The 19,947-nt window shown below is 36.7% G+C and overlaps 1 protein-coding gene across 1 annotated transcript in view; it reads right to left on the reverse strand.

Annotated features, from left to right (window-relative positions):
• SLAIN1 (SLAIN motif family member 1) overlaps nucleotides 1-19,947 on the reverse strand; it is a 77,905-nt gene that overhangs the window by 7,420 nt on the left and 50,538 nt on the right. Inside the window, exons 3-4 of the mRNA XM_044669361.1 lie at nucleotides 9,010-9,165; nucleotides 1,491-1,773 (exon numbers count right to left, since the gene is read on the reverse strand). Coding sequence (XP_044525296.1) covers nucleotides 1,491-1,773; nucleotides 9,010-9,165 — 439 coding nt within the window. The remainder of the gene's footprint in view (nucleotides 1-1,490; nucleotides 1,774-9,009; nucleotides 9,166-19,947) is intronic.

Raw genomic sequence — 19,947 nt, forward strand, 5'->3', positions numbered from 1 at the left:
TTATTTATAGTTTCCCTCTTTATATTCAAGTCATTCACCCATTCTGAATTTATCTTGGTGTAGGGTGTGAGATGTTGATCTAAACCTAATCTCTCCCATATTGTTTTCCAAATTTCCCAGCAGTTTTTGTCAAATAGTAAAGAAGTTTTTTGGTAATTTGATAGGTATGGCGCTAAATAGGTAAATTAATTTGGGTAGAATATGACTATCAGTGATAACTTTGTTTTAGGTTTGCATCTATGAGGTCACTGGTATAGGGAACTCCTTCTACTAGTATAGATCAAACAATTTTCTGCAATTTATAGTAGAAGCCCTACTTAGAGCACTAAGAGGTTAAGTGCCTAAGATCATACAACCCATTTGCCAGAAGTAGGACTTAAACATGAGCCTTCTTTCTAATGCAGAGGCTGGCTCTTAAACTACTGTCACTCTGCCTCTAATTAGGTATGTTATATTTAATGTCTAATTACACATTTGATTAGATATGAAATAGATTTAATTATATAGATTATGATGAATGAGAATGAATAAAAAGTGACAAATATCTAGAAGAGATTTCACTGTTGGCCAATTAAATTTGTCCTCTCAACTAATATTTGTTAGTACAACTCTTATTAGTACATTAGTACATAAGTTAGTACTTACCACATACTAACTGGTACATTTCAACAAAAAGTCAATTCCTTGAGTTCAGGTGCTGTTTTCCATTTTTATCTTTGTATCCTCAGGCACTACCCTGTAACAGGTGCTTATCCAATGTAGGTTGGATTGAATTATAACATAATTACTCATGTGAATATACTATCTCTCTTAATAGATGGTAAGGTCATTTGCAGAGCTTAGTCATCCATATACCACACACACTACAGCATCTGGCCCAGAGTTAATGTTCTTTTTTTTTTTTTTTAAAGAGATTAATAAAAATGTATTTTTAAAAAAGAAAAATGTCTAAAAGAAGATGACCAGAACAGCAAAAGCCTCAGGATTCTGACATAAGAAGACTGGTTGAAGGAACTGGGGATGTTTGCTATGAAGAGAAAATTTAGATGATAGCTATGGTCCTGTATTTGGCTATCATGAAAAGAAGTGCTTTGCACATATATTCAGTGAAGCTGTACTCCCATGGGCATGAGTAATCCAACAGTGTAGATCACAGCCCAACCATACTTTTCAGCCCTCACAATTTCTATTTCTAGGCTCCCATGAATCTTGCAGCAAGGAGCTACCCAGCATCCTAGAGACCTTTGTTTTGGTCTAACATGCAGCAGTTGCCTTGTATAATGAATATTTGTTGAATTCGTGGATGAATGACCTTATTCTTTATCAATGACCAGCTTCCACACAATGTCAACTAATAGTCCCACCTTAATTTCAGCAAGGTTAAAGAACAGCTAAATAAGTGAAAAGGTTGGGATGGTTCTTGGAATACCTTCAAATGCTGAACAAAATTCAACATAATAACCTTAAAGAAGGGACAGAAAAAGTCTCACCTTCGCACTGGCTGTGCAATTTTGCTCCGAGGCAAGTTACTCCCATTTATTGCCAAAGATGGTCTTGGAAGCCCACTTCGTCCTATCATCCCAGAAGCAGTTGTTTTGTTTGGTGTAGGAATTCCCGTGTTGGAATATGCTTGCAAGCCATTGGATAAAGGAATATTGCTGCTGCCTTGAACAGTCGGACTCACATAGGCTGTGGCTTTGAGAGGTTGCCTTATAGACACTGGAAAATGCCCCACACTGTGAACTCGATGCTGTAGCTGTCCTGGTGATGGAACTGAAAGAAAACGTGAGTTTTCATATGAGAGGAAATTTTAAAGATGCCTTAATTGAAGAAATCTTATAAAACACATACACATCAGTCCCAAATATAGTAAATAAACTGAACCCCCAAATAAATCCAAACACCCTTTAAACTTTTAGGAATAAACTATTGGGAAGATTCTCCTTTCATCATACCTCAATCTGCCTTTCTGCAACTTGCATCACTTACTCCTAGTTCTACCTTCTGGGGTCAAGCAAAACAAGTTTAAGCCTTCTTTTTCATGACATCTGTTCAAAGACTTGAAACACTGTAATCATCTTAAGTCTTCTATTCTTCACAGTAAATATGAACAATTTCTTCAACCAGTCTTTTTATGTCATAGTACTTCACAATCCTGATACCCTATTTTAGATACTTTTCTTTTTTAAAAAATACCAATTTTTTTTTCTTTTGACTAAATTTCTCTTTGTTCCCCTACCCCCAAAGTCATCTTATATAGCTAATGAAATTTTAAGGGGGGGGAGGAGAGAGTAGGAAAGTCACCAAAATCAATAACATTTTTTTAAATTGAGAATATATGTAAACTTCCAATCCTGTAAACCCTCTCCTTCTTCAAAAGCCAAGCTTCTTTTGGGTCAGACTTATTTTTATAACTTTGAAATATCCATTTTCAATTGTTTTGTGTACCTATTGGTTTTTTCCATTTATATTATTGTGGTAATTGTTTTCTGGATTCTGGTTACTTTGCTTTGCATTAGTTTATAAGTCTCTCAATGCCTCTCTGTATTTTTCATCTCTTACAATACATTAATATATCATAATACCGATGTACCACTTTTTCTAGCTATTTCCCAATCCATGAGTATCTACTTCGTTTCTAGCTCTTTGCTGTCACAAAAAGTGCTGCAATTAGCATTTTGCTGTATTATGTGTTCTTTTCTTTTTTCTTTCTTTCTTTTAAATCAGTGACTTCCTTAAATTGCTAGGTGAAACCTCAAGGTTATTTTGATTTGCATTCTCCTTATCATTAATGATCTGGGGAATTTTTTTACACAGCTGTCAAAGAGTTTTGAGAATTGTTTGTTCATGTCCTTTAACCACTTTTTTTTTTTCAGGAAATTTTTGCTAGTTATTCATTTATCTCAGGTTGCAAGCCTTTATCTGAGAAATCTGATAAAACTTGAGGCTGCATCTGACTTCTTCCCTTTTTATCATAGATGCACTAATTTTGAGCAAGAGCTTTTCAATTTCACATAAGACACTTTATCTCTTGACTCTGAGCACTTTCTCTGGCTGTTTCCCATGAATAGAATGCTCTCCTCCCTCTTGATCTCCACCTTATGAATTCTTTGGCTTCCTTCAAGTTCTAGCTAAAATTCTACTTTCAACAGAGAATCTTCCTAATTTCTCTTACTTCTAATGCTTTTTTCCTTTGTTGACTATTTCTAATTTATCCTGATATATTTTGTTTGCTTATTGTCTCTCCCTTTAGATTATAAGCTCTTTGTGGGTAGGGATTGTCTTTTATCTTTCTTTGTAACTCCAGTATTTAGTACAGGGCTCATCACATAGTGGGTGCTTCATAAATGCTTATTGGTTACCTAACTATAATCAAAATGATTACTTTTATCTTTTGTACCTGCCTTGTTTGGTTAAGAAAACATCTACCCATATCTTTGAAAAGTATATTATATCTTCTTTCAAGTTTTTTTATGATATGATCTTTAATATTTAGGTCATGTATCTATTTTGAATTTATTCTAGAATGTGATATCTTACATATTTGTATAAATGATTTATTCCCTTCCTAAAATGCAGTACCTAGAAACGAACACAATGCTGACCAGGAGATAGTAGAGCAAAAGGTCACTTATATATTACTTTTCAGTGCATTTAACTTTTCAGCTTGCCATATGAAACTCTTGAACCATATGGAGTTTGTAGCTCCCTATACCTATTTCATATGAACTTATATCTAGCTATAACTTCCTCATCCTGTACTTGTGGAACAGATTTTTTGAAGTCAAAAGTAACTTCTTCACTATAATATTCATAACTAAAATTTCTCCTTAACAAATGTTGAATTCAATCTAATAACTCATGTTTGTATAGTGCTTCATGGTTTATAAAAGGTCCTATCTACACCACCATGTTGCCTCTCATTCTAGACTATGGATCATTCTTAGGATCTTGACTCTTACCCTGGGTGTTACCCCTCCTTCCTAGCTTTACATAATAGGATAAGCATGATGGATGCCTTCATCTGAAACATGTAAAAGGGCAAAAACACAGGGTCAAGAACAGATTCCCAAGTCTCTCACTAGAGACTTCCTTTTAAGCTGGCATCAAATGATTAATGATTACTTGGTGCTAGGTTATTTGAGTTCAGAATCTAGCATGATAGGAATAGGGGAGAAGGGCACTGTTAAAATGTTTCTATAAAAACCAAGGTAAACAATCATATCTTCATCTGAAAAAATGATTATTTCTATTAACCTGGGAAAAACAGCTTTCAAAAACGTTTCCTGTAACGTTTATTTCATGAAATTATTTAATGAGTTTCTTTGAATATAAAAAAAATGTGTATATAAACTCATATTGAACAATGGGTGTCTCTTTTTCCCTTAGGGAAAAACCATAGTCTGGTTTGGTGATGATGATGTCATGATGAGTCAATGGGAAAGTCAGGCTTAGGCTTTCAGAGCACAAAGTCTGGGCAAACTGAAATGGTATGATAAAAAGATAAGGAACAATGCCACCCTTACAGCATCCCTCTGCATCTGTAATAGTAATATTCATTTTTAATATATTTTATTATATACTTGCATATTTTAAAAGATCTATATATTTATAGTCATATATTTGAAGATCTATATCTACAAAATTATACACATCCAAACATATGTATCAGTATAGTGTGTATATTTCACAAATGACAAAACTAACTTTCTACAAAAAAGTCACTGAATCTCCCTGAGAATCATACAGGCAGGGGGAAAAAAGGGCTGAGAGTCAAAGCAAAGTCTAACTATAAATCTAGTAATTTTTCACCAACACTACAAGTACTCTTTTTTTAAAAAACCCTTACCTTCCGTCTTGGACTCAATACTGTGTATTGGCTCCAAGGCAGAAGAGTGGTAAAGGGTAGGCAATGGGGGTCAAGTGACTTGCCCAGGGTCACACAGCTGGGAAGTGTCTGAGGTCAAATTTGAACCTAGGACCTCCCATCTCTAGGCCTGACTCTCAATCCACTGAGCTACCCAGCTGCCCCCACTACAAGTATTCTTAAGGGAAGAAAATTTCTTCACATTTAAAGCTGCCAAATAATGGAATGGACTGCCTCCTGAGAAATAAGAGTTCCCCATTAACTGAGGGCTTCAGGTAGAAGGTGGACAACAGACAAAAGCTGCTTGGGGATGGTGCAGAAAAGATGCCTGCATTAAGCCATGGGTTGGACTAACATTTATTAACTATTTTATTATTAACATTTCTTAACTAACATTTATTTTCATCTCATATTCTATGATAAAGGTAAAATTTTGAACATCTCAGAAATTTTACATGGGATATGACAGCTTTGGAAAAGAAGTCAGTTTCCTTTATTTCCTAATCAATAGTAATAACACTTATGATCATTTCTGGCCTCTTGGCCCTCTAATACTAACCAACCCACTGTCCCTTTTTTTAGTCTCGAGGAATATGGAATTAGATAAACAACAATCCACCCCGACAAGCATTTAAGTGGCTACTATATGCAAGGCACTGTGCAAGGAGCTAGAGATACAAAGAAAATATCCTCGTCCTTAAGAAGCTTACATTCTACTAGGTTAGAGAGAAGTCTAAGAGTAATAAAACTCCAAGGTGTGGTAGAAAAAGAATTCTGAATCTGACTTCAGAAGAACTATACCAACTCTGCTAATTACAATGTATGAGATTCTAGCCAAACCCCTTCATCTCTGTAGGTTTCCATGTTTGCATAGACAAAAATGCACCCATGCTCATGGACAAGATGGTCTGTGAGTTATGAATCCTATGACTGCAGTATACTACAATACATTAGTGATTAAACTGATGAAAGAAGCATGCAGTCTAACTCTAAGAACAGTGCTTTTAGGTAGCATAAAGTCAGAATGTCCTATGATTCCATCCTTTAGGAAAAAAAATCCCTAACTGGTTGATGTCCTCTGCTAGTTTATTACTGTTACTTTCTTTCCAAATCTGGGATCACCAGCTCTGTCTGCTAAAGACATAAAATTTATAATAAAAGGGTTTAAGATAACAGCAGAGGGAAAGTTTACAAGTTTTACCTGTTAATGCTGGTCTTATATACAACACATATGGGAACTAAGACATTTTCTTAGTTCCTTTTGTCATTATCTGCCATTTCTCCTACTTTTTGGATCTTGTTTGCCAATAGTCCCGTTATGTTTGGGCTGAATTCTAAATCAAGCTCTATGTATTACAGAGCCACAGAATTCCAGAGTTGGAAGAGAACTTGGCAGTCTTCTAGACAATCTTTTTACATAGAGCACAAATTAGTCTAGAACATCTCTTATAGATATGCTTCTAGTGTGAAGGATCTCACTACTTCAACAGGTTGGTATCAACCTTAGAATCCTCACATCCCAAATATTCAGTCATTTGCTAAATCTTTCCATTTCTGTTTCTACAATATCCCTCAAATATAGTTCTTTATTTCTTCCTCACGATCTGAAATCCTGCCTAGTTAATCCTACCAGGTGTTCCATACACTATTTCCATCTGTGCCTTTATACTAAATGTTCCTATGGCACCTCTTGGAATCTCTTGTTTCCTTCAAGACTCTTGGAGGGCCACCGTCTATATGAAGCCTTTCCTGATACTCTTTAGTGCTAGTATCCTCCCTCCCAAATTTACCTTGAATTCATTTTTTAAAAATATATACATACATATGTATGTGTGAAAAAATATACACAACTACAAACACATACACACACACACCCCTATCTACCCCATTAAAATGTAAGCTCCTTGAGGGCAGGGATTGTTTCATTTCTGTCTTTGTATCTCCAATGCTTAGCACAGTAACTGGTAGGTAATTCTTCCTCAATGCAGTACCTTTAAACAACTGTTCAAAGTGTTTTCCTTATAGTAGAGTTGAAATCTGTCTCTATAGTTTCCATCTATGACTCCTAGTTCTCTTCTCTCCTGGGGGTACATTCAATTTGGCAAGGCTATTTAGACACCTCATTTTTTTAAGCATGTGTTTCCCAACCCTGGTGTTGGAGATCCATACTTATAGCAAATAATGTCCCATTCCTTGACTCTTATTCTTTGAAATTCCCAAATTTCAGAACATCAAAGAATTTTAGTTCATCTATGTCATCCCAGAAGGTCCACTAGTTTTTCGGATGAAAAGACCTTCCTAACTAGTTCACAAAAGCACTTTCCCTCTATCCACCCTCATCCCCACTGTACTCCTTCAAATCAAGAAGAATTATTATTCTATAATCAAGAAGAATGATTATCTCCCATATCATCATTTTCCAACTATGCTTTCCTTTCTCTTCCTAATACAACCATCTTAATTCTGAGACTCATTGCATAAAACCCAGACTATTTTAGAAGTCTTCTCTCCAGTCTTCTGGCCTCCAATCTATACATATAGTAGAGTTTTAAAAAATTATATATGGAATTGCACTACCTACCCCTCTCCAAGAGCTGGGTGGTAAAGTGGATAGAGTTTAGCCCTAGATTCAAAAAAGTCAAAGTTCAAATTTGACCTCGGACACTTACTGACACATGATCCTGGGCAAGTTCATTTAACATCTGTCTGTCTCACTTTATTCATCTATGACAATAGGTTTGTTTGCTTTCTTAAAACACTACAGAGGGGCAGCTAGGTGGCTCAGTGAACAGAGAGACCAGTAGACATACAGATGGGGAATCCTGTGTTCAAATCTGGGCAAATCACTTAAACCTCAATTGCCAGAACCCTTATCCCTCTTCTGCCCAGGAACCAATAATTAGTATCCATTTTAAGACAGGAGGTAAGGGTTTAAATAAAAAAACACAGAGAATGAAGCAAAGAGGAAAAGGGCAACGCATTTGCTTCCAAGCCAGAAAATATGAAAACTGAAAAGAGATCTTCATGGGGACTTTCCTCCTCAAATATTTTTAGAGAATATGGGATCTCTCCTTTGTTCTTCCTTGATGACAGATCACCTTTTATTACACATATCTCATTACCCAGAGTCGAATATCTTCTCAAAGGGTTGTTTCATGGAGTGGGTCCAAGACAAAATCATAAGATAAGTGGAGAAGGTTAATGGAATAAGCATTTATATAAGTGCCTTTTATATGCCAGGCACTGGGCTAAGCACTTTATAAATATTTCATTTGATTCTCACAATTACCCTGAAAGGTAGGTGTTATTATTATCCCCATTTTATAGTTGAGGAGCTGAGACAAACAAAGGTTAAGGGATTCTCTCAGGATCACATAGCTAGTAAGTATCTGAGGCTAGAGTTGAACTCTGGTCTTCTTGACTCCAGGCCCAGCTCTCTAACCATCTCTATCTCTATCTGCACCACCTAGCTGCCACCAAATATAGATTCTAGTCCCAGTTTTTTCACTAATTGCATAACAGATACCTTAGTCAAGTCTCTAATCCTCTCTGGTCTCAGTTTCCTCATATGTAAAATGAGGTGTTGAATTGGATGGCTTTTTTTAAAAAACCTTATCTTCTTAATGTCACTTCTAAGACAATAGAGTGGTTAGGGCTAGGCATATGGCATTAAATGACTTGGTCGGGATCACTAAGCTGGGGAGCATCTGAGGCTAGATTTGAACACAGGTCCTTCTGGCTCTACACTGTGATATCGAGTTATCCCTAGATGACTTCTAAGGTCCCTCCCAATACTAAAATTCTTTGGTTTGAGTCCAACACCCCAGAATCCAAGAAAGACATACTGTGTGCAGAAAAAATGGATTTTTTTCATCCACTCTCAGCAGGAAAATGTCAAGTCTGGCCTACAATGCCATCTTTGTGATACAGCAAATTAATTATTAGGAATGGGATAGCACAGTCTAAAAATTACTTTATAAGAAGAGTATAACAAAATCTAAAAAATAGAAAAAGACTTCATTCAGTTTCTCTAAAATATAGAGACCACATTCAACAATAAAACGTTTCTCTTACACTTTTTTATTGCTACAGTGATCATTTTTTTCCAAAAAAATAAAAATAAAAGAAGAAGCATCACTTACTACATGACTGTATCCTTGACATTCCATTGCCAGCCCCATGCAGACTCGAGTCAAAGCTCTGGCTGTTTCTCACAGTGACTGGGGAACTAATGTTGCTACTGACAGCTGTTGTACTTGGCATTCGTGCAAGGTTAGGCATACTTCTTCGGAGTTTATCTGAAGGACAAAAACATTTTATGAGGATAAAAGCAACAAGTTTTCAAGCCAAGAAAAACAAAGCCACAAAACATTAGCTTTTAAAAGCAAGTAAGCAAACGTAATATCTTCAATGCTAATTTAAAATTGATATGTGATTTATGAATCATGAAATATCACAAATGAGGCAATATTCAGCCATACTTCAACATATATGGGGTAACTCCAGAGTAATTCTAAAGGACTTTATCCAAAAGAGGGAGCAAAGGCTGCCTTGGGCTACATAGCAGAGAATGAGAGGAGGAAAAAAAAAAAAAAACAATTTAGTACCCACTCACTAGAAACTATCTCAAAATGAGGTTTTATGTAGAAGGTGTGATTATGGTCACTCTAGAGGTAGCTGTAATGTAACTGTAACGTGGGTACTATTAGGAGCAACCAAGGGGCCTAGGCAGATGTTGATGCTGGAATATGAAAGGGAGGGTGACCCAAACCACAGCTGTGTGTGAGTTAGATAACCTCCCACAGCAGCAGGGACAGGTCACCTTTAAGCCCAAGATTCTATGCTAAGAGGCCCAGGCTTTGGAACCAATCTAGCCAAGACAGTTAGAAATGTTTCTAGGAAGCAGATTGAAACTTCCTGCAACCTCAAACTGAAATGGATAAACTGACTTGGAAAGGATTGCTCAACTAAGTTGTAATGTGGATTTGACTGCTATTAAAAGGTTGTTTGATGGTAAGGTAAGCAAGGCTCCAAGATTGTTTAGGCTCAAGGTTAACCAGGGTTTATTTGTAATTAAACAGAGGGAAGGTTGGGTAGGTAGGTGGGAGAAGGAAACCCTAAGACCTTGCCTAAATTGTTGATGTTGATCAATCTTGAAGCACTAGTTGATGTTTCCTAGGTACAGAGTAAATGAGACTGCCTTGAGGGCAAAATCCCAACTCTGTTGCTTCTGCTGAGCCCAGAGGCTGCTGTTCTTGGTTGTAGCTGTTCTCTCAACCTGGAATGTAAGGATGTTGTCTATGCCAAGGAAGTATTGATTATTTGGCTAATAATTGAATTTGTTCCTATCTGCCTAACAGAAACTCCCAAACCACCCTGGGGCCCAAAAACCCTCTTTTCCTCCCTAACCCTGCAGGTGAGTCAGAGAAGTGAAGATCCCAGGGGTTTGAGGACTCCCTTTTATACCCTGTCCTTAACTGACACCTTGGCATACGCCCTGGGTGCTCTGCCAGGTTCTGTGTTCCAAAGTGGCAACTCCCAGCTTGCACCACCCCCCAGAAATATGGCTACTCATATCTGCATTTTACATAGCATAAATATGGAATACACGAAACCAGTCAATGAATATGTACCAAAAACTAGCAGTGATCAATATAAACATATAAGGTCGCAAGAGAAGGGGATGTGTAATCAGGAGATTTGGGGTCAAATTCTGGCTCTTCTATTTATATCTGGGGGCAGCTGGGTGGCTCAGTGGATTGAGAGCCAGGCCTAGAGACTGGAGGTCCTAGGTTCAAGTCCGGCCTCGGACACTTCCAGCTGTGTGACCTTGGGCAAGTCACTTGACCCTATCGCCCACCCTTACCACTCCTGGGCTAAGGATGGTCCCTAGCCCGGATGAAAAAGGAGGAGGGTTGGGCGTGGGGCTAGCAACCCCACCCTGTAAAAACTACATCTGCTAAAGAAACTGCAACCTAAAGTAGGGGCAGCTGGGCTAGCTCAGTGGATTGAGAGCCTGGCCTAGAGACGAAAGGTCCTAGGTTCAAAATCCGGGCTCAGACACTTCCCAGCTGGGTGACCCTGAGCAACCCATTGCCTACTGGTTGTGGCCCTATGCTCCTAGAATGGAGTCCCAGGATAAAAAAAAAAAAAAAAAAAAAAAAAAAAAAAAAAAAAAATTTATATCTGTGTGGTCTTGGGCAAATTTAATTCACTGCACCTCAGTTTCCTGATCAGTAAAATAAGGAAATAATAGTAAATGATCTGTGGTCCCTTCCAGCTCTAAATCTATGATACCATGATATACACTTCATAACTCATTAAAATTAAATTAATTCAAACAAATTTCCCAGTGCTAAAGCATGCATGACTTGAGTGCGACGCTTCAGAAAGGCCATGGTTATAGCAGAAACACCAGATACAATACTGATAACGTTTGGAAAGGCAAAAGATAAACACATTGGTTTCTCTGTGCAATGTATGCTTTTGACCACCAGATGGTAGCAAAGAATTATACTCAGACCCCAGAATTTGCCTCTGATAAAGGAATAAGCCAGAAATAGTGGCTATAAAAAGTAAGTTATCTTTTATCAAATTATTACAATATAACTTTAAGTTAACTACTGCTTTGATGACATTTTGACGGATTAGTTCATCATCTATTCCAGGGTTTGTTTGTTTTTTTATATCATTGATCTCTTTGGCAGTTAGTGAAGCTTCTTTCCCCTTCCCAGAATAAAGTTTTTGAACATATAAAGTGAAATACAAAGGATTTCAAAGGAAGTCAAAAGTGAATGAAAGTAAGGATTTAGTTATTTTCCCACTCAAGGTCATAAAGCCTCTCAATTCTGTGCAGAGAGTTTAAATAAAGAACTGCACAGCTGTAATACAGAGAGTATAGGAAGGAAATCAACAAGTCAAAAATCTTTCAAGAAACTGGAGAGATTATTTCAGCTAAGGAGGCCCCCGAAAGGATTTCATGGAAGAAATGACACCTAAAAGTTGAGCCCTGAAGCAGGGAACTTCAGGTCAATCCAGTCATAGAATGAGAAATATGAACAAAGGTCTATAGATAGAAAAGGTTACAATTAGAATGGGAGTGGAGAGTACTCTAGTTTGTTTGGAATGCAGAAAATGTGAAGGGGAGTAATATGAGAAGGTTGGGAAGGTGAGTTAAAGCCACGGAAAAACCAGAAGCCAAAATAAACATTAATTTGGCTTGTTAATTTCCATCTTTTTTTTAATACTACCCTTAGCTCTCTTCATTGCTAATAAAATTCTTCCAAAAAACCAAGAGGCTGGAGATAGAGGTATATATTTTTGTCTTTCCCTAATTTAACTTCATGGTTCTAACTGATCATTTTTTCAGTTCTTCTTTCCCTACTTTAAATTCCTGGTACTTCTTTCTGCCATATATACATATATATGCACATATATACATATATATACATATATATATAATGAGAAACTCATGTCCTGTCTTATAGGACCTATTTAATTCTACCCAACTAATTTTCATTATACTTTTGAGGGAAGGGAAAAATTATTTTAAAAAATTGATTATACATAGAAACAACTTTTGACAATTTTTCTTTCATTTTAGGATTCAGATTTTCTTCCTGCCCTCCCTAACGCAGTAAGTAGTCTGATATAGGTTATGCCAGTGCTTTCATGTGATACATATTTTCAGTATTGTTCATATCACGAAAGAAAATACATCACACACAATAAAAAAAAAACATAAAGGAAATAAAGTGGAAGATGGCATGCTTTAATCTACAATCAGACTCCAAGAGTTCCTTCTTTGGCTATGGATAGCATTTTTCATCACAGGTCCATTGTAGATATTTAGGGAACTTGCTTTGCTGATCATAGTTTAGTCTAGTTGATCATCATACAGTATTTCTGTTCCTATATACATTCTGCTTACCTCACTTCCCATCAGTTCATATAAGTGTTTCCAGGTTTTTCGGTACTCATCATGTCTTATGGTGCAATAGTATTCCATTATAGCCATATATCACAACTTATTCATCCACTCCCCAAGGATAGACAGTTTCTAATTCTTTTCCACAACAAAAAGAGCTGCTAAAAATATTTTTGTAAAGGCAGGTCTTTTTCTTTTATCTTTGATCTCTTTGGAATACAGATACTATAGTGGTATTGCTAGGTCAAAGGGTCATGCATGCATAGTTCTATGGCCCTTTAAGCCTAGTTCCATATTGCTCTCCAGAATGGTTGTTTCAGTTCACAGTCCCATCAACAGGGTATTAGTGTCACAAATTTCCCACATCCTCTTCAATATTTATCGTTTTTCCTTTTTTTGGTTATGTTAATCAATCTGATAGGTCTAAGGTAGTATTCTCAGTTATTTTAATTTGTGCTTAGAATTAATAGTGATTTGATGCAATTTCTCATATGACTATAGTTTTAATTTCTTCCTCCGAGAACTGCCTGTTCATATCTTTTGACAATTTTTCAATCCAAGCTCAAGATACTGGCTAGCTTTGTGACCCTATGCAAGTCACTTAAACCTGTTTACTTTAAGTTTCCTCATCTATAAAACGAGCTGTAAAAGTAAATGGTAAACTCCTCTAGTATCTTGCCAAGAAAACCTCAAATGGGGTAACCTAAGAGTTGTGAAAAGGACTGAACGACAACTAAAGGGTACTACACTTAACTGTTGCCTTCCCTATTCTTGCCTTCAAAACCATAACCCCTTCCCTAAATACCAAAAGGACGGAGAGGGAGGGAGGGAGGGAGGGAGGGAGGGAAGGAGGGAGCGCACATCCTAGCCAACTATGAATATTACCATTTTACTTTATTATCCTGGCTGAAATGTCATCAGAAATAGATTTGTGTTGGAATCATAGAACTGCACAGGCTGAAGAGATTTCAAAGACCCTTTGTTACAAATCTGACCCAAAGCATGCATCCATTTTACAATAGCAATCCCATGCTAAATGCCAACTTTTTTTAGATAAGCAGAAATTGCTGGAAAGGTTATCATTCAAACCTTAGTAATACAAAGAATTTTTATAAAAATGCTTCCTCTTTTCTTCTAGCTTAAATGAATATTACTGGTGAAATGAAAGTTCAGTTCTTCTGGAGCACAGAAAACTTCTAAATGAGGAATGCTGTGCATACTGTGACACTGGGCTTAGGGATGGAAAGGGAGGGATAAGGATGCCAGGAGATAAAAGAGATGAACATAATGACCCATTTTGAAACTCTGCCTAGCCTGTTCTCTTTTCTTGTTCAGTCATTTTCAGTGATGTCCCACACTGCATGACCCCATTTAGACTTTTCTTGGCAAAAAGAGAAGTAGTTTGCCTTCTCTTTCTCTAACTCATTTTACAAGTAAGGAAACTAAAGCAAGTAAGGATGAATGGCTTGCCCAGAGTCACATGGTTAATAAGTGTCTGAGGCTGGATTTGAACTCAAGAAGATGAGTACCCCTGACTCTAGGACTGGCATTCTGTGCATTATGGCATCACCTAGCCTCACCAGCTCTTCTGTGTTTTTTCTACTTCCCACATCTCCCTTCCTAAACCCAGGATATTACTCCCATTTTTATATTTTTATTTTAATTAGTGACTAGGAATGAGCACTGATTAAACTAATTCATACAACAGTTTAGCCACTTGGGAGTTTCTTGTTTCCTACAAACTTCTAACAGATCTAGAAAAAAGTCTTTTTAAGGTTAAAAAATTGAATTATTTTCTTAACAGAAGCTTAATAGGGAGGGAGGAGATTCCAATCTAGTTACAATGAAAAGAACACTCAATGTGCAAGTGATGGGACTTGAGTTTTAATCTCTACTCTGCCACTTAATACCTGTATATCCCCTATCAAGTCACTTACCTGTCCCTCTCTGGGCTTCAGTTTTCTCTTCTATAAAATAGGAGGGATGGACTTTGAATTAGGTGACCTCTAAGGTCCTGCTAATCTCTGGATCTATGTTCTTCACAAATACATAAAGATATCAAAATTCTGATCCTTAAGAGCCTCTTATTGCTACAACTTCTTTGCTTTTGCTATTTCTTATTACTGTAAAGCCCCAAAATATTTTCTGTGTCTTCTTCCTGCCACACTTTTGACTGCTGAAGGCCTTTCATCTAGTTTGGAATGGAATTTCTCCATAGTAAAAAAATAATAATAATATGCAACTGAAAGGCCATTAGTGTTGAATAATCAGCCAGCCAATCATTATTTCAAAGGGCAATTATAAGGTGTAATGCTTTTATTCTCTATTCCCTGCCCTACTTCTTTCATTTATCATAAAATAGAAGTACATTTTCATATATAGAGAGAATAGTATATTCCTAGTTCTTAATTAAACACTGAGGCTAAGCTTTTAAACATTTCTCTCAAAACAGATGAAATTAAGTTGCTTTGACTTTCATCTAGCTTTCAATTTATAGAAACACATTTTTTCTATTCTTGACAGTCCCAAGATAAAAATAAAACAAATCCTTTCAATGTGTCCTGTCAGCATCCTTCCTAAGCTCCAGATTAGAAAACCAGTGTCTGTCTGATTAACTCCTTTGGTAGCATTGGTGTGTAATGAGGACTGTTTGGTTTCAAAATGTTTTTTTTTTTAAAAGAAAAGGCAATTTGGCTTTTGTTCAGGTCTGATATGTTGTTCCTTTTTTTCACTTTCCTACTTACTCAAAGCCCCCACTTCAGACATATCCAAAAAACAATAACCATAAGAGCAGGAGTCCACAAGTCTCTTTTACCTGCATCAATAATTATCATTCAATACAACCCAAAATGAATTGGTTTCTAACCACCCACTCCCTCATGATTCCTAAGAAATTAAGTTAGAAATGATCTACAAAGAATAGAAAATGTTTGTGATCTATTAGAAGAAGACAAGTATTTAGTGATCACTTACTAGGTGCCAGGTATTGTGCTAGGTGCTGGGAATACAAAGACAAAATGAAATTGCTCTGGACTTTATCCACCTATTTATTCTAATTAGACAAGCACTGCACTTAAAGGCTCCAATAGGTCACTTTTCATCTTACCCCATAATCAAGCCTTCTGCTCTACCTTATTCCAGTCTATGCTACCATCCACTAAGACTGACATCTCAAGTCTTCCCCATGGGAACTTTGTACCCTGCCTCTGGAATCATCCTAGGTTCTAATAGGACAGCTTTTACCTAGTCCTGCCCAGAACCGCTACTCCACCTCACTTGCCCCCTTCTTTCTGATCCTCTTTATGTAAAGTACTTCCCCATCAAAATATAAGCTTCTTGAGGGCAGGAACTTCTTACATGTATTTGTATTCAGAGTGCTTAAAAGTGCCTGGTGCTTAATAAATGTTATATGTGCATATATGATATCTATATTTACATAAATATAGATATCATACATAAAAACACAAAACACAAATTTATCTAGGGAGGTTGGGAAGAAAGGCCTTAGCTGGTAGAGAGAGGAAATGAAATTTAAAAGAAATCGTATAGATGATGGCACTTAAATCTTGAAGGAAATCTCGGAGGAATCTTGAAGGAAACAGGAATTTCAAGATGTGGAAGAGCAGAGGAAGTCCCGTTAAGATAGTAGAGAAAAGCCAGTATAAAGGCATTGAATCAGGAGATGGATTATCATGTGTGAGAAATAGTAATATAGCTAGTTTGGCTGTACCAGAAAGTGCGTAGTGGGGAGTAAGGTATACTTAAATGGGAAAGGTAGATGAGGCTAAGTTGTAAAGCTCTTTAAATGTCTAGGAGATTTGTATTTAATCCTGTATTTGGGGGATGGCCATGCCATTTGCAGAAATATGGAATTTTGGAAGAGTGGTTTGAGAATTGTTGGAAAGATGGTAAGTGTATATAGATATCTTGAGTTTGAGATGCCTATTGAACATCAGGTTTCAAGTGTCCAACAAGCAGTTGGTGATATGAAACTAGAGTTTGTGAGAAAGAAAACTCAATATTTAGATCTGAGAGTCATCAATGATGACTGAACCTATGGGAGTTAATTCAGTCACCAAATGATAGTATAAAGAACAGAGGGAACAGGATAAAGGTTTTGGGATATGTCCACAATTAGGGACAAGTCAAGAATGAAACTACAACTAAGGTCAGAGAAGTAGGAAGAAAGCGGGAGAGCAAAAGAAAATTCAAGATGAAAAAGTTAGCCATAATTATCTAGCATCATTATTATTTTTCCACAAAATGCCTTCATTAGTGCATGCACCTGATTTGAGTGGCTAAGAAAGTTGCCCAAGGGGCCATGAGGTGGCTCTCTGGATAGAAAGTCAAGCCTGGAGATGAGGACCTGGGTTCAAATCTGGCATCAGATACTCAATAGCTGTGTGACCAAGGACAAGTCTCTTAACCCCACTTGCCAAATATTCTATCTTAAGAGTTGTTACTAAAACAGAAAATAAGGGTTAAAAAAGAAAAAATTGCCCCAAAACATCAGTCTTTTCCTTCCCTTTGAGAATGAAGTTCTGATTGGCTGAATAAAATTCGGGGTTTGAACCCTCCTTGAAAGAAGGATGTGGAAAGATTCTGGTGATCAAGTCAGAACAAGAGAAGAATAAAGGAATGGTTTAATGAAACAAAGGAGATGGTGAGAATAATCAGTATCAGTTAAACTATACATGGACGATGGAATAAAGAATAATAATAATAAAGGAATAAAGAATAAAGGAATAAATAAAGAAAACAAGTAAACAGAGGGTTACCTATAAGGAAAGGAGAATGATGGTTCATTTCAGAAATATGTATTGAGTGCCTACTAGGAAGAAGGCACTGAACCAAGTAATGCAAGGAATGTTTTGCCTGTAGAAAAGATGGGAAGATAGCTGTTATCTTTTTGAAAAGCTGTCATGTGGAAGAGGTAACTGCCTTTTATACTTGGCTCTAGAAGGCAGAGTAGGAGCAATGATAGAAATTACAGAGATGCCAAATTTAAGTCTGTCTAAGGAAAACTTCCTAACCATTAGAACTGCCCTGAAATGGAATTAAATCACCATGATCTCTAATACTCTCACAGGACATAATTCAACAAATGCTGGATGACTACTTGTTCAATGTGTTTAAAGGAGACATTTGCAACATGGTAATGCATGAACTAGGTTTTGTTTGAAGACTAGGTTTCCCTAATTTGCTCACGTTGGAAGTGCAGCAACCAGTCAATAGCTCTATCCCAGCACTGTTCAGCACACAAGATTTGACCTGCTTTGTTTCCAACCTAGGTTAGCTTTCTCTTCCTCAGACAGCCTGCTGTGCCTCCTCATCCCTCAAGGGGTCACCATAATGGTGCCAGATTTCATGTGGACACCCACTTGGCTTTATTCCCATCACAGCTCAGAACTCCTGAACTCACACAACCCATTAGCCTCAGCTTCCCCAGAAGTAGGATTGGCAGTGTATGAGCTCACCATAAACATTTTTTTAAAGGTTTTCGATAATTGTATTACAATATAATTGTTCTTCTTGGTAACATTATATATTTTAATTTGTACATCTAAAAATGTTATAATGGGAAGGGGCCCATCCAGTTCAGACTAACAAGGGGGTACACAAGACAAAAAAGCTAAGACCCACTATCTTAGAGGGATTCTTTTTTTAAACTATAGGTTTAGATAATCACTGAAATCTTTCCTAAGTCTCAAATTCTGTTAATGCTATGGATAGATGAATTGAACATAATCTCTGCTCTCATGAAAAAAAAAAACACACACAGTATAAAGAAGAATGAGATGGCTACAGAGGCAGGATGTTTAGGGAAAAGATACATCTTCTCTAGTTGTAGGACATTTCATTAGCAACAATACATTTGAGTCAGGCATTACAATATTTCAACAGTAAGAGATTGGGGGAGGGGTTAGGAATATAAGGAGGAGATGATACCACAGGCTTCATTCAGAATAGAAAAGAATGGGCTATGTTTATATAACTGGAAGTTGAGTTTCTATAGTTATAGTACTTTGGCTGGTGATCAATGGAAGCAAACTGAATAGGAATAAAAAAATATGCCAGGTTGTTAATGGACATTTAAAATATTTCATATTTGCTAGTTTCTACAAACAAAATTCCTAAATTATGCTAAAAAGGGAGATTATTTTTGTCATCTTGATATTCAAGTTATTAAATGGCATGATTTGATTGATATGAGAGAAAAAGGCTTAAATAAAATATATTTTCCTTATGAAGTCAAATTCCAACAGCATATAATTTCATGTAATTTCTAATAGTATCTTCTGGTATTTTTCTATAAATATCTTTTAAAATATGAGCAAATATGTTTTGTGATTGATCTAAAGGTTAAACAAATCTTCAGGGGCAACTAAATAATTCAGTGGATAGATAGAGTCAGGCCTATAAATGGGAGGTCCTGAGTTTAAATCTGGCCTCAGATACCTCCTAGCTATGTGATCCTGGGCAAGTCACTTAATCCCAATTGCCTACCCCATACTGCTCTTCTGCCTTGGAACTTATATTTAGTACTGATTCTAAGACGGAAGGCAATTTTAAAAATAAACAAATCTTCATTGACTTTCCATTTGTATTCCATATTAACTTCCCTTTCCCTTTCCCTTAAATAAGATTACTTTATACTAGTAGTTTGGGGTTTAGTTCCTTAACATAAATTTTTCTTCTATATTTTTTTCTGTAAATATGAGTGTAATGCTAAGACTAGGTATATCAATTGTGTCAACTGATAAACAAGGTTTTTTAAATTTATACTTTTATTGCACTTTAATGTTTCCTACCTATTTGAATTTGCTTTGAATATAAATACACACAAATATCATTTACTTAGAAATAAAAAAGTTTAGGGGGCAGCTGGGTAACTCAGTGGATTGAGAGACAGGCCTAGAGACAGGAGGTCCTAGGTTCAAATCTGACTTCAGACACTTCCCAGCCATGTGACCCTGGGCAAGTCACTTGACCCCCATTGCCTATAAATTAAAATAAAGAAAGAAGGAAAAAAGGAAAGGAAGGAAGGAAAAAAGGAAAGGAAGGAAGGAAGGAAGGAAGGAAGGAAGGAAGGAAGGAAGGAAGGAAGGAAGGAAGGAAGGAAGGAAGGAAGGAAGGAAGGAAGGAAGGAAGA

This window comes from Gracilinanus agilis, chromosome 3, assembly GCF_016433145.1.
Source record: "Gracilinanus agilis isolate LMUSP501 chromosome 3, AgileGrace, whole genome shotgun sequence".
NCBI classification, from domain to species: Eukaryota; Metazoa; Chordata; class Mammalia; order Didelphimorphia; family Didelphidae; genus Gracilinanus; species Gracilinanus agilis.